General features: G+C 31.1%; 3 protein-coding genes across 3 annotated transcripts; 2 read left to right on the forward strand and 1 right to left on the reverse strand.

Moving 5' to 3' along the window:
- The first annotated feature begins 265 nt into the window (after positions 1-265).
- LOC124826084 (mitochondrial carrier protein CoAc1-like) lies at positions 266-4355 on the forward strand. The gene is made up of 7 exons (XM_088107226.1): positions 266-970; positions 1508-1593; positions 1675-1882; positions 2632-2758; positions 2954-3138; positions 3364-3492; positions 3987-4355. Exons 1-7 carry the CDS (start codon positions 791-793, stop codon positions 4092-4094), a joined length of 1023 nt encoding a protein of 340 aa, XP_087963352.1. The 5' UTR covers positions 266-790; the 3' UTR covers positions 4095-4355.
- Positions 4356-9623: 5268 nt separating this feature from the next.
- LOC124826069 (protein IQ-DOMAIN 6-like) lies at positions 9624-12065 on the forward strand. Its single transcript, XM_047298827.2, has 5 exons — positions 9624-9881; positions 9969-10220; positions 10420-10647; positions 10721-10834; positions 11161-12065. Exons 1-5 carry the CDS (start codon positions 9816-9818, stop codon positions 11827-11829), a joined length of 1329 nt encoding a protein of 442 aa, XP_047154783.1. The 5' UTR covers positions 9624-9815; the 3' UTR covers positions 11830-12065.
- A 192-nt stretch (positions 12066-12257) lies between these two features.
- On the reverse strand, positions 12258-19042 carry LOC148204172 (cytochrome P450 711A1-like). The gene is made up of 5 exons (XM_088107231.1): positions 18422-19042; positions 15449-15601; positions 13075-13867; positions 12840-12935; positions 12258-12657 (listed from the first exon to the last, which is right to left on the reverse strand). Exons 1-5 carry the CDS (start codon positions 18649-18651, stop codon positions 12319-12321), a joined length of 1611 nt encoding a protein of 536 aa, XP_087963357.1. The 5' UTR covers positions 18652-19042; the 3' UTR covers positions 12258-12318.
- Positions 19043-20362: the final 1320 nt, after the last annotated feature.

Genomic DNA, 20362 nt, shown 5'->3' on the forward strand with positions numbered 1-20362 from the left:
CATTCAACAATGTTTCAATGAAAAAAAGAATTAATCTGGTGTAATCTCATAAGATAACACATAATTGAGGAAATTTTCATAGTAATATAATTGGCAACGGATAATTGTTTTGGTGTTCAGTTTTTTTAATTTTAAAAAATAAAAGGAATGTGACAGTATAGATATTTTCCTGTATAAATTCACGTGGACAAATCAGAAATGATGTGATGAATGGTGACGGCGGCATTCCACGTGAAACATCATCAAAGATCCTATGTGATTGCAAACTGGCAGTTGCGAGGAAGGGAAAATAGGAACATAGAAAAAGGGGTCATTTAATCAAAAGTCAAATCAAAACAAGAAAACCCAAAATTCAATTCAGTTCAAAGGAAAACGGGTGTTTGTTCCTTCATCCACCCCAGCTCTCATATCACAGACCCGTTTTCCTTTTCTCCTTTTCACCAAAGCAAGGGTTTTCTGTTCACCCTTTTATTTTCACGCCATTCAGATTCACGGGATTATGTTCTTTGGGGCAGACAACCCCTTGTCTTTCGGTGTAAATTCCTCTTCATTGTTGCAATCGAAAAGGGTCCCTTTGCTCCTTCTTGTCTGCTGTTGATGTCTCTTATTTTTGCCGAAAGGGATTGGCTTGTGATTCTAAACACACCCAATTCCTTGCCATTGCAACACACCCACTTGTCTTTCGCCAAACGCAGATGGAATAAGGAGTTTTCTGAGCTCCAGAGTGGATAGCCTTAATCTGATTCATAACAATTCAATTCTTATTATTTTCTTTTTATTTTTGGAATCGATGGATTCTTCACAAGGGTCTACCATTGCTGGTTTCGTGGACAACGCATCCATTCAGAGGAAACAGTCTAGTTTTGATGGCGTTCCTGTGTATGTCAAGGAGCTAATTGCCGGAGGCTTTGCTGGTGCGCTTTCTAAAACCGCTGTTGCACCTCTCGAACGAGTCAAGATACTTTGGCAGGTTCACCACTCTTTCTCTTCTCTCTTTTTCTTCACTTATTTAACTGAAAACACGATTCTAAGCTTGTACGATCAGATCGCCTTGTAAGTTTGATGATAATGGATTTAAATATCTTATTGTATAATGATGATACTAGTCAACAGTAATATGTAATGTAAGTTTGTGCTAAGGAACTGAGGTATATTGGATCTAGAATAGGAAGATAAGGGAAGGAGGAAAGATTTTTAAATGTGTAAAGAGAGGATAATATTATGTCTTGGGTTGCCTTGGGTTCAACTAAATTATCCTCTTTGATTTGTGCCTCTTGCTGGAGTCTTGAAGTCATTGATTTCTACTCTCATCAACTAACTTTCATAGGTTACTGCCCCTTGCTTCAAGGATATTTGTTTTACTTTGGTTTTAAGCTATATGTTTGTTGTCACTTGCTAGATGTACATCATTTACGATGTTGTTACTTTGCTTTTGCCATCTTTACTTCGTGAGAAAGTTCTTAATGGGTGTATGTTCCTTTTTAACCTTTATTCATTTTATCTACAGACAAGGACACCTGGATTTCATTCTCTTGGGGTGTATCAATCTTTGAATAAATTAGTCAAGAGGGAAGGTTTTCAAGGATTATATAAGTAAGACTCAAGATTACATAACATGGTGCTTTCTCCAGCTTAAATTATATATCGTTAATCTTGTTTTTGTGGTGATTTCAGGGGAAATGGGGCTGGTGTTATTCGCATTGTTCCATATGCAGCCTTGCATTTTATGACATATGAGCGCTACAAAAGTTGGATCTTGAATAATTATCCAATGTTAGGTTCGGGTCCTTGTATTGATCTTTTAGCAGGCTCTGCTGCAGGGGGAACTTCAGTTGTATGTACCTACCCGTTGGATCTTGCTCGTACCAAACTTGCTTACCAGGTAGTTATCTGATTCGAACATTTGAAGCTTTGAAATAGACTTGATGGAATTATTGAGAGACCATTATTATCCATTCCATTATTTCTCTTTTTTCATATTTAGTGAAAACTTGAATTAAAGTTTAAGAAAGGTTGTACCACCAGGGAAAAAGATAGATGAAGAATATATTATATTAGAATTACATCCACCGGTTTCATAGAGAGACATAAAAACTTTTGTGGTGTTCATAGAATACTTCAGGGTGATTTGATGAATCGTGGTATCTTGATTCCAATTTGCATAGTCTATGGGACGGCAAATTTTCCTATCATTTGGGGATTTTCGTGGGGATTGCTTCATTTGGGCTGCAAGTTTGGAGATTCCCCCTCAAAGCATATTTGTGATCAGGGACAAGACCATTCTCTCCCGCCTGCAAGGTCCTTGTATGTTGAAAATGATAAAAGTGTCCCTTATTTAATATAGTTGTATGTACAAGTATAAATGACTCTGTAGTCTTTTTCTTCATATTTTTTTTTTTAAATTATAATTGGTTAAAAGAGACTTAAACGGTGCCATCCCTAATGAGTTATGGTAATTCCTAGGAAAGTATGAAGGCTAATGCCTTAATGTTGAAATAGACATAATGACCCTAGTCAATTAAAATTGATAAAGATTAGCTTTAGTGACTAGGGGATAGTTTATGAGGAAATAATTGCTTCTAGTGTACAATCTAATAATGTTTAGTATTTCTGTGGTTTAAATTTTTATAGGTGGTGGACACAAGAGGAGGTATCAAAGATGGTATGAGAGGAGCTCAACCTACACATAATGGCATTAAAGGTGTGCTCACAAGTGTCTATAAGGAAGGCGGAGCCCGTGGACTTTATAGGGGTGCAGGTATGTATGTATGTTGCAGCTTACAGGATCTACCAAGACAGCCGTAATTGGTTATTGTGGTGGAGAATACTGTTGGAATACATGTTGTGGAGATAATGTTTTCTGACAACATATATTAGCTATTATCTTGTATTTTACTGCCTAAATTTTTTCCATTACATATGATGAGAAACCTCACCTTTTTCTCTTCCTTAGGACCAACCCTTACTGGAATTCTTCCATATGCTGGTTTAAAGTTCTACATGTATGAAAAACTGAAGACTTACCTTCCAGAAGAACATCAAAAGTCCATTGTGATGCGTCTTTCTTGTGGAGCTCTAGCTGGATTGTTTGGGCAGACTTTAACATACCCTTTAGATGTTGTCAAGAGACAGATGCAGGTATTTGAAGCATGACTTTTTGTCTAGCTCAGGTTTATAAACATTTTCCCCTTTTCTGGTGATGATGAGATGGGTGTCTAGCTAATTAGCTCTGCAATCTTTTTGCCGTGTATAAAATTTGATGTTTGAGCCTCTTTAGGTCGTATTCAAGTTTTACAACCATATAGTATTGGCACATTTCCCTTGTTTAAGCTTTTACTCATAATCTTCTATTTGTTTGTACAGGTTGGCAGCCTGCAGAACGCTACTCATGAGAATGTCAGATATAAAAATACCATTGATGGACTTAGGACGATTGTTCGTAATCAAGGATGGAGGCAGCTCTTTCATGGCGTAAGCATTAACTATATAAGGGTAATGCTCACCTTATCATACCCAAGTTTATGCATGTTTAATCTTTTATATTATTTGCCTTGTCTGTAAAAGAAATGCTATTTGTTTTTGCATTCGTTCTGTTGTCTGGGATTTATCTTTGTTAGCATTGGTTTTCTTGGAGTTGAATAAACTAGATATGGAATTTGATGCCACTGTATTACATTGGACAGTAAACCATGTGACTAATCCTGTTGTACACCAATTTTTCTGTTGACCAACAACCTGAGGACTGAAAATAATAGTTGGTGAGTCGTGGTAGTTATGAAGGCTCTTTATCCTGCTTCAGTAACTACACATGCATTCATTTCATAAACAGTGAAAAACATGTCTATATTAAAAACACCCTTAAAAATAGTCACGAGCCATAACTGTGGCCGATTCCTTAAAATTGTTAATATCAGCTTTAACATTGGCATGTCATCTGTGCTTTCTTTTTGCTTCTATATGTAAAACATTACTTGCTCTGTTCACAGATTGTTCCTTCGGCTGCAATTAGTTTCACCACATACGACATGATGAAGTCTTGGCTTGGCATACCACCACCTCAACAGCAAAAGTCTCGATCAGTTTCGGCAGCATGATTGCTCAATGCTCACCCTTAACGGCAACAAGTTACGATGTTACCTTCTTACTGAACTAATTTTACAGGAATATCTCTAACTGAGTATTACTGCATATTCACAGATATACCGATTAAATTAACTAATGTCCAATTTTGTTTGTCATATCTTGAGAGTTCCATATTTATGCTACTCATTTTTTCCTTGTCCTTAAAATTTGTATAGACTCATACGAACTATGGATGCAATACAAAGGTAGTTATTTCCCCTTGAAATTTCTAAGAGATGTTGTGAATGAAAACAAACTCTTGTTCGTCAAATCCATATCAGTAACCAGGGATCACTTGAGTTTTTATTTTAACAATCTTGTTAATCACAAGAATCATCGTCACCATTTGACGGATTTTCACCGGGTATGATATTAGATGACTGCAATGCTAGGAATATATTTAAGTAGACATGCTACAACATACTTATGGCTTTAACATATCACGAGGTAGCACTTATTTACTTATTTACAGTCTGAATATTTGGGATAATGTAATATTATGTTTGGGGGAGATAAGGTCACGGGAGCTAGTCTGACAACGTGCTATATTTTGAACAATAATGTTCTGTTTGGGCAGAAAGAGAAAAATGACAGAGAAGATAACATTTTCTAAATTAAAAAATTATTTAATAAAAGAGACAATGTTGAAAAAACGTAGGTGTGGAAAATTCAAAATATGTCTACTATTAATTAAAACGTTTTCTTTACTTATAGATGTGTCCTCGTGGTTGAGCCATTTTTCTACTTTTGAGTTTTTTCCATTTAACGTGAATTGTGTTTATGATAAATGGTTCATTTGATTTAAAGTCGAATAAAATTAATTGATATAACTAATTATAAATCATCCAAAATATTTAGACGCGTACTTTTTTGGGTTAAAATTTATTTTGCCTTATCCAACGATACTACTTTTTTTAAAATGAAGATGAACGTGTTTCGATAGTTTTGGAATATGCAATATTTTAATAGGTAAGCTTGCTTTTATTATTTGTTTTGTTTCAATGAAAGGTTTGGAAACAACAGTTTCAAAATGGAAAACAAGAAAAGCGACTCACCTCGTTCGTTGACCATCTGTCTCTTACTTTTCGTTGTTCTTTCATCATATAATAATGTTTTTATAAACTTTTGTTTGACTATGGATCCGACGAATGTTGACCACTGCACAACACTATTTTTTTTTTAAATTCTGTTATGTCTTTAAATCCCTTTTAGAAACAAATCATCCTAAATATCAGTTTGAATCAAGAGTTAGAATAAATTTTATAGGTAGTTTATTAAGTATTTATTATCTGATAAATTTAAATTTTATCTCAATAATAAAGTGGGAAATAACTTAGGAGAAGAAGAGATAATTAATTTGAAAAATACTGCCAATGGCGAATAATGTGCAAAGTATGGATAAATTTAATGGCAATAAAAATAAAGAAATTTTTATTGGGAGAGAATTAGTTGAAATCATCTTAATGCAGGTTAAGAGTGTATAGTTTTCAATATTTAATACTATCTTTTTTAGAATGCTGGTTATGCCATAAGGAAAAGCTTTATAAATACTTTTTAAGAAGATTTTAATTTCCTTTGTTTCTTTTTACTTGTAGTTTCTTCGATTTACTTTCATATTTTAATTTTAAAATACTGTTTTTTTCCTCTATTCTACCCTTCATTTAACTAATATGAAAAAGGTTTTAAGACCATAAAGAGAAAAAAAAATGCAACAACAACTAAACATACATTAAATTAATAATACGAGAAGAAATATGATAAATAATCAACGTAAAATCATATTAAAAATAAAAGTTAAACTCTTTTTCCTTAATTTTGTGGAAAAGAAAATCTTAAATAACTATTATAACGTAGTAGAAGGAATAACTTTTATACCTAATTATTTAATAAATTATTGTTGAAAACTTATAGATAGAGATGTCAATTTGATTTATGGCCTATAAGTGGGTTAAGGTTAAAATTAAAGTGAGTTTGATGTGATTATAAAACTTTAATTAACTTTTAAAAATAATATTTTCAATCTGAGTTAAAGGTCAAACTTATTTGTTTTGGCTTAAAGGTTGAATTGAGTTCATTTGAACTAAAATTTGAGTTAAGTCAATCTAAATCAAAGGTTGAATCGAGTTGACCCGACAAGAGTTGTTTTTGAGCGAGACTAAGGCAAAGGTCTCTAAGTTGGTTAGACCAAAAGTTGAAATAAGATCATTAAACGGAAAGTCAAAATGAATTAATTCAAGCCAAAACTCAAAAAAGGTAAGGTCAAAATAAATTAAAGCAGGTTGATGGTCAAGACGAGTAGTCTAGACCAAATGTCAAAATGAGTTCTACCCAAATTAAAAACCAAAACCCAAATTGCAAGACAAGGCTGACTCAAGCCAAACTATGTTATAAGTTGTAAATATACTTGAATACACATTTGACATGTGAGTGTAAAGAAAATCATTAAACCAGAAGTTCATACAAACTAACTCAAGCTAAAACTTAAAATAGATCAAAAATCAAAATAAGTCAACGAAGATAGTAATTGAAACAAGCTTATTTAAACCAAATATTAAAATGAATTGACTCAAATTAAAAACCAAAACATATTATTTCAAATTATTAGACCAACTTGCGGCACCAAACTATTTTTATAAGTTATAAATATATTTAAATTTTCATTTTACATGTAAAACAAGTTCAATGGTGTTTTCATTACTCGTTATATTTCACAATGCATTAAAAACACTCGTAAATTTCAGATTTGAGTTACATTTAACTTAATAAAAATATATGTTGCATAAACTTATATTCAAATATTTGTTTTACAATTACATCTTCGAAAACAATTTAAAAATCAGAAGTTTTCAGATATGTTAAAACCACTTTTTTTTAAAAAAAGTTTACTATTATTTAAAAAAATCACGTTACTACATATTCATATTCACTTAAAATCAATTTTATAAAATCAGATTAATTTAAAGTTAACTTCAGAAAACCTTATCATCAAAATACAGCCTACTAACAGATCAACACCAATGAGAGATAATATTATTCAATTATAAAAAAGTTGAAGTTTAAATTTTAAGATTCCCACCAAATTGAACCTCAAAATTTGTAAAAAGAAGAAAAAGTAATTAATTTGTGGAGTAAATTATGCAGTGTTGGAAGTCACCCCCAAAGGTTCAAATTTGGCTTTCAACTTTAAGCAGGCAATGAAAGAGAGTGAAGGCAGCATTTTATTATAGTTTATTTGAGTTGTTTCTGGTTTTGTCTTTGGATTCCTGTGAATCGATGCTTCACTGTTCTCCAAAAAACAGAGGATGGAAATTACTGCTTATCGGATTTCCAAATCCCTGCTAATGCCATAAAAAAAAAGTAGAAGCCTGGTTTTACATTTTCTCTGATTTTCAACTGCTACTACTTTATTTCTCCAACTTCTCGCTCCTCTCTGCACAATCCAGTCGAATGGTCCTCATCACTAAACAACAAAGACAAAACATAAAAATCCAAACTCCCTTTAAAACGATATTAATATATGAAAATCCAAGTAATAACAAAATTGCTACATGACTCAAAAATCTCTTTATCTTTAGGTTTTAAGTTCACACCTATATCAAAGTTTTATTAAATTGAATTTACGTTTTATAGGTCTTATTTGTCCTTATATTAAATTTAATCTCTAAATAGTCATTTATAGTATCAAAGGTGATAGTTAGTGTTTATGACCCCCCAACTTATTTAAGTAGATTATAGTTTTTCTATTGAAATTTTTTCTAATGTAAGATTCAACTCAGATTTTATTGATATTTATTTTTCTGATTATCCTCTTCTTTCTCAAACATTATTAATAATTTTTTTAAAATTTTTTATTAATGAAATGTTCAATGAAGTGTCTACATTTATAAGCAAAACAATATGATTATCTCAAAATTAAATGAGATTCTTAGAAAATAATTGGAACATAAAATAAATAAGTAAAAAAATTACAATATCTAAATTTAAAGTTTGCACTTTTATATATATTTAAATTAATTTTATTTTTTCTCAACTTATCTTCTTCACTATATAATAATATATATATATATATATATATATATATATATATATATATATATATAAGACACTAATAGATGATTTAGTGATGAATTAATATCAGGTTAAATAATAAATTTAATAAATAATAAATTTCGTTATAATAAATTTAAACTTAACCTTATTTTTATTTTAGTCAAGTGAAATTTAAAAGTTTATCTCTTTAATAAGTTAAAATTTATCTTAATAAAATTTTGACTATGCTTGAATCAATTGTTCCAATTGTTATAGAACTATCTGTTAATATATAATTTTATGATTAAGATATATATACTATCTTACAAAAAATGTGTTAAGAGTCTCACCTAAACTAAAAACTGAAAACAATTTAAAATATATATATATATATATATATATATATATATATATATATATATATATAACCTCACCTTTTTTGTGAATGAAATTAAACTTAGTACACTTCTAATATCATAGTGATGAGTTTAATAAACGTGACAGGAACGTAAGGTAATTAATCTCGTCTGTAAGGTTGTTTTCTGCTGCACTTAACAGGAAAAAAGTTATGAGAAAAGAAGACGGAGACGAAGGGCCCTTGACATAACAAAGTGTCAGATCTCTTTTGCACTAACTCTTTGTTTGTTTGCAAGAAAGATCCCTCTCGTCTAGCATTTCGCCGGATGTCCCACCCTTTTATTTATTTATCTATTCACTTTAATCGTTAAATTCTCATTAAAAACTTTAATATTTTTATCTAGATTAATTCATTAGTATTAATCAAGTTTAACTTTTATTTTTTTATAATTATTATTTTTATTTACCAATTTAAAATACTGTTCTATTTAGTGTCTTTAGAAAGTTTTATTCAGTGTAATTTTTATATTTTATCTTAAAAAATTCAAAATAAGAAAATAAAGAAAAAGTAATAAGAGAAATATGCTAAAAGGCTTTTGGTAACACTTTACTTACTTCTGACTTCGTAACCCTTTTCAGGTACTACACTACACACCAAAGGCTTCGTACCTTTTTATGCCTTTATTAACAATCGCGCCTGTAAGTGTATTTTTAAATATTTATAAATTATTTAAATTTTAAAAGTAATAATTAAAAATGATAAAGTTGAAAAATAAAAGATATATAATTATGAATAAAATAATTTTTATTTATTAAAATAAAAATATTATAAATAATGCTGTGTAAATAATATTTTATTATAAGAAATTATTTAAATTTTTAAAAATCATTACTAAAATTAAAAATAATAATTAAAAATATAAAATTAATATATATATATATATATATATATATAGGTCACAACAAATGTCTCCCAACAAAGTCAGTGGGCCCCACCCACCTCAAACCCTGAACCTCAACGTGACGTGGCGCCCTGTTCCAATGCAACATCAAACGATTCCTTCATCATGCGGGACCAACATTGTCAACCCCCACTTTGTCCGTTCCACGTTTTGAATTTCAAATCTCCCAACGTTACATCCCTTCACGACCCTCTCTCTCTCTCTCTCTCCGACATTCTACGCTGTAACTCAGTTACGTTTAACAAAACAAAACAAAACTTTGGCTTTTGTTTGAGCTCATTTGACAGACACCAGCTTACCAGCTTCCTTCAAAGAAGCAAAGCTAAACTCAACACCTGCTTCATCATGGGTGCATCAGGAAAATGGGTGAAGGCTTTAATCGGACTCAAGAAACCAGACAAGGACGAACATGTTAGTCGGTTACTTCCATACACTTCAAAGTGCATGAGTCCATCTAAACTCTACTCTTTTTTCATGACTGGTTTGGCTTGTGTGTAGGTGAAAGAGGGTGGTAAGAGCAAGAAGTGGAGGCTATGGAGGAGTTCTTCTGGGGATGTGGGTTCTTGGAAGGCTATCAAAGGAAACCACCACAAAGCAGCTTCTGAAGGGTCTGATTCTCCACCTGTTGTAGCAGCAGATGCTTACACGGCCGCAGTAGCCGCTGTGGTTCGAGCACCACCTAAGGATTTCAGACTCGTCAAGCAAGAATGGGCCGCCATAAGAATCCAAACTGCCTTCCGTGCCTTCTTGGTATGGATCTTCATTCTAATCATCTTTACCGCTTTTCAATAAGATACTGCATTGACTAATTAGTAGATTTCTGTCTAACTCAACTTCAAAACCTGCTATGTTTATATAAACTGTTTTGACCATGACATTGGAATATGTGGATCATTAATGGAATGGGAGAGATTATTTGTTGTTGATAGTTGCGTGGTTATGATTGTAGGCAAGAAGGGCTTTGAGGGCATTGAAAGGAGTGGTGAGGATTCAAGCTCTTGTTCGGGGGAGACAGGTGAGGAAACAAGCTGCGGTGACACTTAGGTGTATGCAGGCCTTGGTTCGGGTTCAGGCCCGTGTAAGAGCTCGTCGTGTGAGAATGTCCATAGAGGGGCAAGCTGTGCAGAACATGCTTAATGAAAGGCGCAGTAAGCTTGAACTTTTGAAGCAAGCTGAGGTATCATAACTCACTCATGCAAGCTCGTGTTTCTGTTTCGTTGATGTGGTGTAGTGTCTAACGGAATGTGCAGGAAGGATGGTGTGACAGCAGAGGAACTGTGGAAGATGTTAAAGCAAAGATTCAGATGAGGCAAGAAGGAGCTTTCAAAAGGGAAAGAGCAATTGCTTACTCTCTTGCTCAAAAGGTAAGTGCAACCGAGTTTCATCGAGTGAGTTTGAAAAAAAAAATGAACATTTTTGTTCCGGTTATAATTGATTTTGAAATAATTATGATGTATTTTTGGATGTTTCTATTGTTGCAGTGAGCTTGTGGTAAAATTTACATAATCTATTTATCTAAATTAAAAGCTACTGAGTTGTTTTGACGCCATATGTATAAATATTTTCTTAAAATCATGATAACAAGTATTTCAACTTGATTCCCTTAACAAGCAATAACAAAGTTGAAACTATGCTGCTTTTTAATGTCCTTTCTTAAAAAGTTGTTTAAAATTGTGTATATGTATTCCAGCAATGCAGATCAACCTCAAGTTATAATTCACGAACTACTGGCTCTGTTTCCTCTCTGAAGAGCCATGAGATTAACAAAGCTAACTGGGGGTGGACTTGGTTGGAGCGTTGGATGGCAGCCAAGCCTTGGGAGAGTAGATTGATGGAGCAATCTCAGGCTGAAGGCTTGTTAGATAAAACCCCACATGCAAAGAAGTTTGAAGAATCCTTTGTGAACTCTAATTCCAAATCATGTTTGGTCAAAGTCAAGAAGAACAACATGACAACAAGGGTTTCTGCTAGGCCTCCCCATTTTGGCCAAGCTACTCGTTCATCCTCAAGTCCAAGTTCTGAGTTTCGATATGATGAGAGTTCTGCATCATCTTCCATTTGTACATCTACAACACCAATGTCTGGGAACACTTGTGACAGGACTGATGACAGTAATGGTAATGCTGTTGCTAGGCCTAATTACATGAACCTGACTCAGTCCACAAAGGCAAAGCTAAAGACAAGTAGTAATCATGTGTATAATAGAGCTCAAAGGCAACAGTCCATGGATGAGTTTCAATTTCTCAAGAGGGCAGCGGTTTTCTCCAATGGAGATTCCAAAAGCACTACAGCTTCTGACCCTTCAATCAACCTTTCTAGGCCACTTCACTTGGACAAGAGCTCGGTGAGGCTACGGTGAAAGGGAAATGGCCCAGTTTACATGGTATGAGAATGTGGTGGAAGCTCAACATCTTTGTGTATTTTATCATTATTTTTTCCAAGAAGTTCAACATCTTGTTGTTCCATGCAATTTAAATTGAGTTAGCTAGGCAGAAGTAGCTTATGTTTGATAATACTTATGAGGGGTCTCCATCTGTACAATTGTTCATTTATGGGTATTGATATTACTCACTGTCCTCTGATTTTTGTTAAAGAATATTTCCCACAAAAGATAATGCCATCCAGAATCTTGTAGGAAGTGTGCCCAGCTGATATTTATTAAAAAACACGGAATTTTGATAAACTTCATAACATGTTTCAGGTATTCTATTACACAAGCTATAGGCTGAAATTCTACGTAAGGTAACATTTGCTAATATTTGGATTTTAGCAGACTTTAACATTTATAAGATAATAAAATCATCTGAACTCTGCAGTGTAGAGTATATGAAAGATCTTATCGGTTTTCTTAGTAACTTTGTGTTCTTTTTATGGCTCTGAGCTTGACCCCATGCTTGAAGTTGAGGACTATCCCATACTGGAGTTCCAAGGGGTTTTCCATATTTGGTGAATGCCGAAACAAGTATTTCCGATATAAATGAATGAGAGAAAGCTTGATCTCTTGTAGGGAAAATTGTTTGCCAATGCATGCTCGAGGACCAATTCCAAATGGTATAAAAGCATAAGGATGCCTTCGTTTCATTTCTTCACAGTTGGGGTCAAACCTCTCTGGTTTGAACTTTTCTGGCTCTGGAAAGTCCTTGGGATCTTTTGCCACAACTCCAAGTGCTAACCACACCCAAGTCCCCTGCTTATACCAAACCAGATTCAGCAGCGCACAGATAAAACAGTTAATTTTATGACTGAGATTTGTGAAGAGAATGTATACCAAAACAAACAGTTTATTTGTGTGCATAACAAGACTAACTTTTCATCAAACACTTTTCGGAAAAGAAAAAATTTGAAAAATAAAATGAATATTTTATGAACCTTTGGGAGAAGATAGCCTCCAATCTCCACTTCATTTGATGTTTCTCTAGCAACTAATGGAGATACAGTGTAAAATCTCATTGCCTCTTTGATCACCTATTTTAGGTAAAGCACACAAAGGTATAATATATTAAATATTTGTTGAATTTGAATTAGCAGAAGAGTGCATTAAAAAATGGTAACAAAAGTTATCAAATTCAAACTTGTATGAGATTTTGTGTCTGGTTTAACAAACCTGATCGAGATAAGGGAAGTTGTCACGAAGATCTTGAGAAGTCGGAATCTTATCGACAGGACCAAAGGCATCTATCTCATGAAGCAATTTTTTCTCAACTTGAGGATGTCCAGCAACCAAATAGATAACAGAAGACAAGGTAAAGGAGGTGGTTGCCGAACCAGCAAGCAGATGCTCGTAAGTAACTGCGTTGATGTAGTCTGGTGTGAAGACATTCTCTGAAACTGCTTTTGTTTCTCTGGCATTAAGTATGAGTGACAAGAAATCCTTTGAACTTGGGGTCTTATCTTTCATTTTTTTTTCTACAATCTCATCAAGACGGCCACTTAGTTTTTGGTTTGTACGCTCAATCTTCCAGTCCATGGTTCCTGGAATTCTCTTCAGAATCTGCCTAAACGGCTCTTGAAGTATTGGCAAAAGCAGACCCAATATAATGGAGAAGGAACCAGACAAGTCCATCTTGAGTTGTGTAGTGGAGTATATGTGCTGGTTGATGAAATCGGATACTTCATTGTCATTAGCAGGAGTTGCATGGTCACTGTCAACACTCTTGATAGAATCACAAACTGAATTGGGTCTAGAAAGACCAAAGTTCACACCAAATGCTGCCTGCCCAATCACATCAGTTGCAAGTCTGAGGGACAAGTTGGAAAAAACAATGTCTTCTTTTTCAGAGTCAAGGTTTTCAGTGGCAGATTCTATGAAAGACTGCATCAGTGGCACTAATCCGGATAAGTGTGATGGTTGGTAGATCGATAGTATAGTGTTTCGCATGGTAGACCATTGTGAGTCCCTGCCCACCAAGTTCCAACACACTTTAGATTTTAGATGCTTCACTATAATTACAACAGTTTCTCAGAAGCACTAAGCTTTTAACCTATGATCATTTCACCTTAATCATTACACAAGAGAAAGAAAATTATATTCAACTCAGTGCACTACTACAGAACCATACTCTAAACAAATGACTTCTACAGTTTTACGCACAACCATTCAAATTTCACGTCACTCACTTGTCTGTAACATGCACAATCTAAATCTCACTTCACAACATCAACATATAAATTTCTGATCAAAAAAATAATTAACCATGACAACCTTAATCTAGCTATTATCGTATAACAAAACTAAAGTCAAATAAATAAAATTCTTTATATGGAATCAAACACTCTTGTCCTTAATTATTTCTCTTGGTAAGCAATCTCCAAAACATATTAACAGCCGTTGTTAATGCATTTTACAGTCATTTGTTCCTTCAAATTTTAATTGTCAATTCATGAAATGGTTCAACTTTTGTAGGACGATTTGGTATTCAGTCAAAAAATCTTATGCAGGGTTCAACTATTGATTTAAGGGATCAGTTGAGTAATTATTTGTTCATTAAGTCATTTTATCAATTTATTCAGTTCCGCAATTCTTACAAAATTAAGATTTTCATTGCTATAATTTTAGTTTGTGTGACAAGTTATATTTTTTTTAACAGATAAAATAGAAAAGGCAAATTAATATAAGATAAAATAAGCACCATAATAAAAAAAAGAAAAGTTAAATAATATATACTTCTATATTTATATATAGAGATAAATTATTTTTTCGTGTGTATATATATAAATTTTACTCCTTAAATAACCGTTATTTTAAATTAAAATAGTGACATTTCTGTTTTTATTCTTTAAATGATTATTTTTTAAATTTAATTATTTTATAAATTAAAAGGGTTATTTTATCATTTTATTCTTTTAATAACTAATTTTTGAAATTTAAATCAATATTTATAAAAGAACTATGCAATAATAAAAATTATTTGTTATAATTATTTTTAATAGAAATTCTTTTATAGTTTAATAATTTTTCACTTAAAAGAAATAGACACACATATCCTACCCACGTGTTTCCACTAATAATATTACAAAAAGTTTATAAAAATATTTTGACTTCTTTATATCACATGCCCACAAAGCATTGGACATAATTGTTGGAGTTTGTGTAGATCCACAAAAGTGCATTTTTTTTAATGGTTTTTTAATAAATAAACTTTTCTAATGTTATATAAGCTATTTTTACAGAAATTCCGAGTAAAAAAAACCTAGAAATTCTAAGGGTTCATCATATTGGAAAAAAAATGATATTTTTTTCTTTCACCTATTTGATATTATTTTCCATTATATTTACTCTCTTTTTAAAAAAATATATATACACCATTTTACTTGTATAAAACTTGTCAAATGATAATCAAATGATGTAAAATTAATTTGCATTTCTTCATCAAAATAAGAGAAAGTAAGTGAAAAAAAAGAGAGTAATATGTATAAACAGAAAGTGCAGGAATAAGATTAGTATTGTTGAAAATGTGAGTGGAAGAAAATTTGCATACCTGCTGAAGAAGAGACCCTTCTGGTGAAGAGGAGAAGCAGATATTGGTGATGGAATACTTCTGTTTGAAATATCTTTGAATTTCTTAATTCCAGCTTCTTTGCACAGCTCTGCATTTGCTATAATTATTAGTGGTTGTCTCCCCATATGGAATCTGCACCAATTAATAACAGGAAAACCATTTACAACAGTAACCCACTCACAAATCATACAATGCACAATTTTAAATATCACTTTCAAACTTAATTAGAATTAAGTGCTATTTAATAAGAATGACAAAAATAAATAAAACTTGGAAAATATGACTCACAATAATATACCATACTACACAATATAGTAATTCTTTCTCATTTTATTTTTCTTACTGAATCATTAAATCTAAATAAGTCTAAAGACAAAAATATTGATCAGTATATAAATTAGAAAACTTGTAAATTTATTCTCTTAAAATTTTGGATACAAAAATACATGTAATTCTTTTTCTTAATAAATCATTTCTTTTAAAAAAAACTGTCATTTTCATTCCTATTATCCAGATAATAGTTTAGCTCTTTTGACTGTGTCAAAGAAGATGGTGAATGTTATTTGACGATAATTACTAAATAACTTATAATCACCTGATCATATTCGCTACTATTAATGTTGAATGTCTTAAATATGAATATTTACATTGCTTTGTTTTTTTTTTCATAAAAGGAATTAAATTATTTAAGAGTAATTTTAGAAAAGGTGTGTTTCATTTTTTTTAATTTAATTATTATAATTTTTATTTTTAATTATTTTATATTTCTAAACCATATTTCTTCGATAAGCGTACACAAAACCCATCTCATTTTATAACTATAACTAATAAAAATGAATCCAGCGATGGTGTGAACAAATTTTATTGTAATCTAATTTTTTGTAATAGTTATTTTAAAATTTATACCCACAATAAGTTTGTATTAATTGATTGTAAGTCATGAATTCTTGTTGATATTTTATAGACTTTAGAAATACAAAAAGGTTAACTTTAATTAAAAAAAGAAGAGTAATTTTAACTAACATAAAAAAAATTGGCATGGCAGAAAGTAATTTATGTGAAAGAGAAAGTGCTTAAAGAGATAAAATACAAATAAACAAGACAACAATTCAAGCAAAATTCATTTTAATGTAATGTTAATATAAAAAAGGCATTTTTCGGCTCAATATTATAAACAATTTTATTCCCGTTAACATCAACTGATATACTCATTAAAATTTGACCTCTATTCGTTGTTGTAAAAGAGAAAAAAAAAATATCAATAACATTTTATATTAACAACAGGACACATAAATTTAGGAAAAAAAAACTATTTTTTTTTAGAAGATGGTAGGTTGACTTAGTAAATAATTCTATTCCGAAATGATATTTGCTTAACGGTAGTCACTACAAAAGAATCATACAAAAATAAGACTAAAACTTTTTCTAGCCCAATAGCAGTAGTAATTTTTTAGGATATATGACTAAATAAACACATAATAGGTCTTTAATAATTGTGGCATGACCTATTAAATCATAAAAAATTATGTGGAAATCCAATCTGTTATGAAATAGACTAGAGTTTAATAGTTACCTTTGACACTATTTAATATGGCAAATTGATCTTTAATATAATATTATTAATTATTAAAAAATTAATTAATTTAAAATACATGTGATTTATAATTACATGTATCACTCTAAAATTGTTTTATATATGTGTGACATACTTTCTTTTTTCAATTGATTCCACAAAACAAGTGTCCTAAACTCTTTTCCTTTCTATCAAATTAATAGCTTTTTTTTTACCTTAAAAAGAACAATACAAACATACTCACATTTCCAAAGAAGTTTTAATCGCTTTCATTTTATCTTTCATCCAAGATTTACCTCCATTTTCCTATTGATTATATCTTTATTTTCTATTTTATTTTATACTTTTTTCTCTCTCATATTTCTGCCTCGTTACCTAAAATTAAATAAATTATTACATAACTACTAGATACTCGATCTTGAACAATTGAGAACATTGAATAGTTTCAGTTAATTTTTACATCCCACGATCGAATTTTTTTTTTAACTTTTAAAAGCCAAGTTAGTAAAAAAAAATATTACTGGATAATTTTTTCATAAACTGAAAATATAAGGAAAACGTAAAAAGAGCTTCTTAAGTACTAGGAATAGTTTTTATATAAAAGTTAAAATCTAAACAAATCTTTCAATTTCTATAGATATTGTTCATTATCATAATAGCGTCAACAAATTTTCCTACATCATAAAAGTTTTCCATTAAAAATAATAGTAAAAACTATCGATGGTGTCACACAGAAATTGTGGAAGAGCATCTTTCAAACGAATAATAATTCATTCATTTCATTTTGTGATGAATTGGAGTGGGAAAAGGAATACCAGATTTAATTTTCCCCATTGGACACTGTTTATTTAATCCAAAACACTGACTATATGAAATAACATCTAGAAAGAGTGAGAAAAAAAAGGCTTTAATGCGTCAGAATAGGATAGGTGTTGATTAAAAAAATGAGTATTAATATATGATTTCTGAAAAGTAAATGATAATAATAATAAAAAAGTATAATAAAGAATTAATATTTGGTATTATTGGTGGCTGGAGTTGAGAAAGCCACCAAAGCATACCACGCTTGCACTGGGCCCTTTCTCAGTTTTGTGTATGGAAGCAAGCGACAATCTGAATAAACCAGACCACGTAGGACAATTGGATCATACAATAATCACTTTTTTTAAAATTTATATCTACTTCTGGGGCACACACACATCTCAGGTCAAAATCTATCTGCCATCATCATTCTGTTTACCATCTTCCTCCCAGAGGAGTTTCGGTTCAGACATTACAACCAGAGAAAAACACAAACAAATTTGCTGATATGAAATTTTGACCCTCATCAATACACATAAATGTTGCACCGATCATAATATACATGTAAATAAACTAACCTGTAAATGGGACCGTATTGTTTGGCAAGGACTGAGAAGACATCGGGACCATATTTAGCCAGCAAGGGAAGGTGTCCTACAAGAGGCCAAGAAGGTGGAGCTGGAACCTTCCTTACACCCCAATAAGGTGCATACAGATATACGAACAAGCCTCCTGTTAAAGCCAGCAAGGTAAACATTGTTGAAGCAGAAAGGAGACATGGAAGTGGAAACCACCATGCCAAGTCCATCTTTGTGTTTAATTTAGTCTGGTTGGTTGGTTTGAGGTGGCTGAAAGATTGAGGGTTTATATTAAGGAAATGGAGGTACTATAAAGATGGGGTTTTGTCCTAATGTGAATGATGAGATGTGGGAATTAGATACCCTTCTACCCAATCAGTTTCCTTGTTGATTGTTTTGGTGATATAATGAAATAGGCTGGTTTTGGTAGGAAAGGAAAAAACAATAGTTTTCGAAAAAGATAGGTACTTAGAAGGGTGGTGCATGGGTTGAGAGTGTGGGGTTAAAAGTGCAAGTTCACCTGAATCTGGACACACACTCCTTTATCCACTATGCATCCTATTCTTGTACCCGCCATGAAAATGATCGAACCCAGGTGAGACCTAGTCTTTTGTCACCAGATTGCTCAATAACATATATTTTATCCTTAGATCATTGTCATCTATCTTTATGTTTATGCTCTTTCAATACTTTATCTGTAACACTTACCATTATCTCTCGTCATCACATTAAGAATAAGATAACGATATTTGACCATATTTTAACATCATTTACATGTCGTGATTGGTTCAAAATTATTCTATAATCAATAATAATAATCATAAACACCAACATGGACTAACAACATAATGACACAAAAATGATTTTTTTGTCAAATAATCTTTTTCCAATTTATAAAAAAATATATATTTTGAGTCTCTCTAAAAAAAATACACTCATCTTACAATCCAAATTTAATAATATAATAATATAAATTTTAATTTTAAATTAAAAAATAAAATAAATTTAATTAAAATGTTTTTGTTTTAAGTTGTTAATAGGTATTTTTCGTTTTATGGATCTCAATACATTATTACTCTATAAAAATAATTGCTTGTTTTATTAAAAGTTTTGTTAAATCACGATTTTTATTTTGGAAATTTCTGCACCCAAACTAATTATAGAATATTCTTAAATAATAAAATAATTTCAAATACTTTTGAGCTTTGGAAATTGGACAAATGAATTACCAAGAATTATAATTCACACATTCTTAAAACAAAAAGAATGTTGCTGTTATATATTGGCTAATGCGAAAACACACTTCACAGTTAAGTTTTGGAACTTTCATAAAATAAAAGTAAGCAAAATTAATCTCTTTACTGTGTAAAAGTGAATTATTATTTCGTTGTATGGGTGATGATTTGTTGAGACTACTATTTTTTTAACATTTGCTCTTTCTACAACCGTATAAATTAATATTTTATATATTAAAATATAACATTTTATTAAGAAAGATAGTTGTGTAATAATAAATATATTTAATAAATAGTTTAGTCTAAGATATTATTTTCCTAAGAGAGTGTAAGTACGATATAGTATATTATTGCAAGGACGATGAACATAATTTTATGATATTAAGTGTAAGTCTTACAAATTTATACCTTTAATAATTTTATTAAATGAATTTAAATCATAATCTAATGAAAAAACTTAATTATATTTTAAATACCATACAATTCATATCATTAAATAAAGTTAAAAAGTTAGCAAAATCGGTGAATATTATGTACCGATAATATGAGTGTAAAAAATACAATAACAATAATTAATTTCCAAATTATATATACAATTGTCAATATGAAAAATTGTACTGACATTTAATTACGAATTCTCTTACAGTTTAAAACTATTAACTTCCTCGTTAGTTAAATTATTGTGGAAATTAATTTGTTGTACTTA

This window comes from Vigna umbellata, chromosome 2 (genome assembly GCF_029865625.1).
Source record: "Vigna umbellata cultivar VRB3 chromosome 2, Vumbellata_1.0, whole genome shotgun sequence".
Lineage (NCBI taxonomy): Eukaryota > Viridiplantae > Streptophyta > Magnoliopsida > Fabales > Fabaceae > Vigna > Vigna umbellata.

Excerpts from the sequence above, each read along its gene's own strand:
- LOC148204172 (XM_088107231.1), bottom strand. The coding sequence starts at position 18,651 with ATGGACTTGGCATGGTGGTTTCCACTTCCATGTCTCCTTTCTGCTTCA. Across the intron at positions 13,868-15,448 it reads AAGGGTCTCTTCTTCAGCAG|GGACTCACAATGGTCTACCA; the intron begins GTATGCAAATTT and ends CTTGGTGGGCAG. Across the intron at positions 12,658-12,839 it reads GAGGCTATCTTCTCCCAAAG|GGGACTTGGGTGTGGTTAGC; the intron begins GTTCATAAAATA and ends TGGTATAAGCAG.
- LOC124826069 (XM_047298827.2), top strand. The coding sequence starts at position 9,816 with ATGGGTGCATCAGGAAAATGGGTGAAGGCTTTAATCGGACTCAAGAAA. Across the intron at positions 9,882-9,968 it reads AACCAGACAAGGACGAACAT|GTGAAAGAGGGTGGTAAGAG; the intron begins GTTAGTCGGTTA and ends GCTTGTGTGTAG. Across the intron at positions 10,648-10,720 it reads AACTTTTGAAGCAAGCTGAG|GAAGGATGGTGTGACAGCAG; the intron begins GTATCATAACTC and ends CGGAATGTGCAG.
- LOC124826084 (XM_088107226.1), top strand. The coding sequence starts at position 791 with ATGGATTCTTCACAAGGGTCTACCATTGCTGGTTTCGTGGACAACGCA. Across the intron at positions 971-1,507 it reads GAGTCAAGATACTTTGGCAG|ACAAGGACACCTGGATTTCA; the intron begins GTTCACCACTCT and ends TTTTATCTACAG. Across the intron at positions 3,493-3,986 it reads TAAGCATTAACTATATAAGG|ATTGTTCCTTCGGCTGCAAT; the intron begins GTAATGCTCACC and ends CTCTGTTCACAG.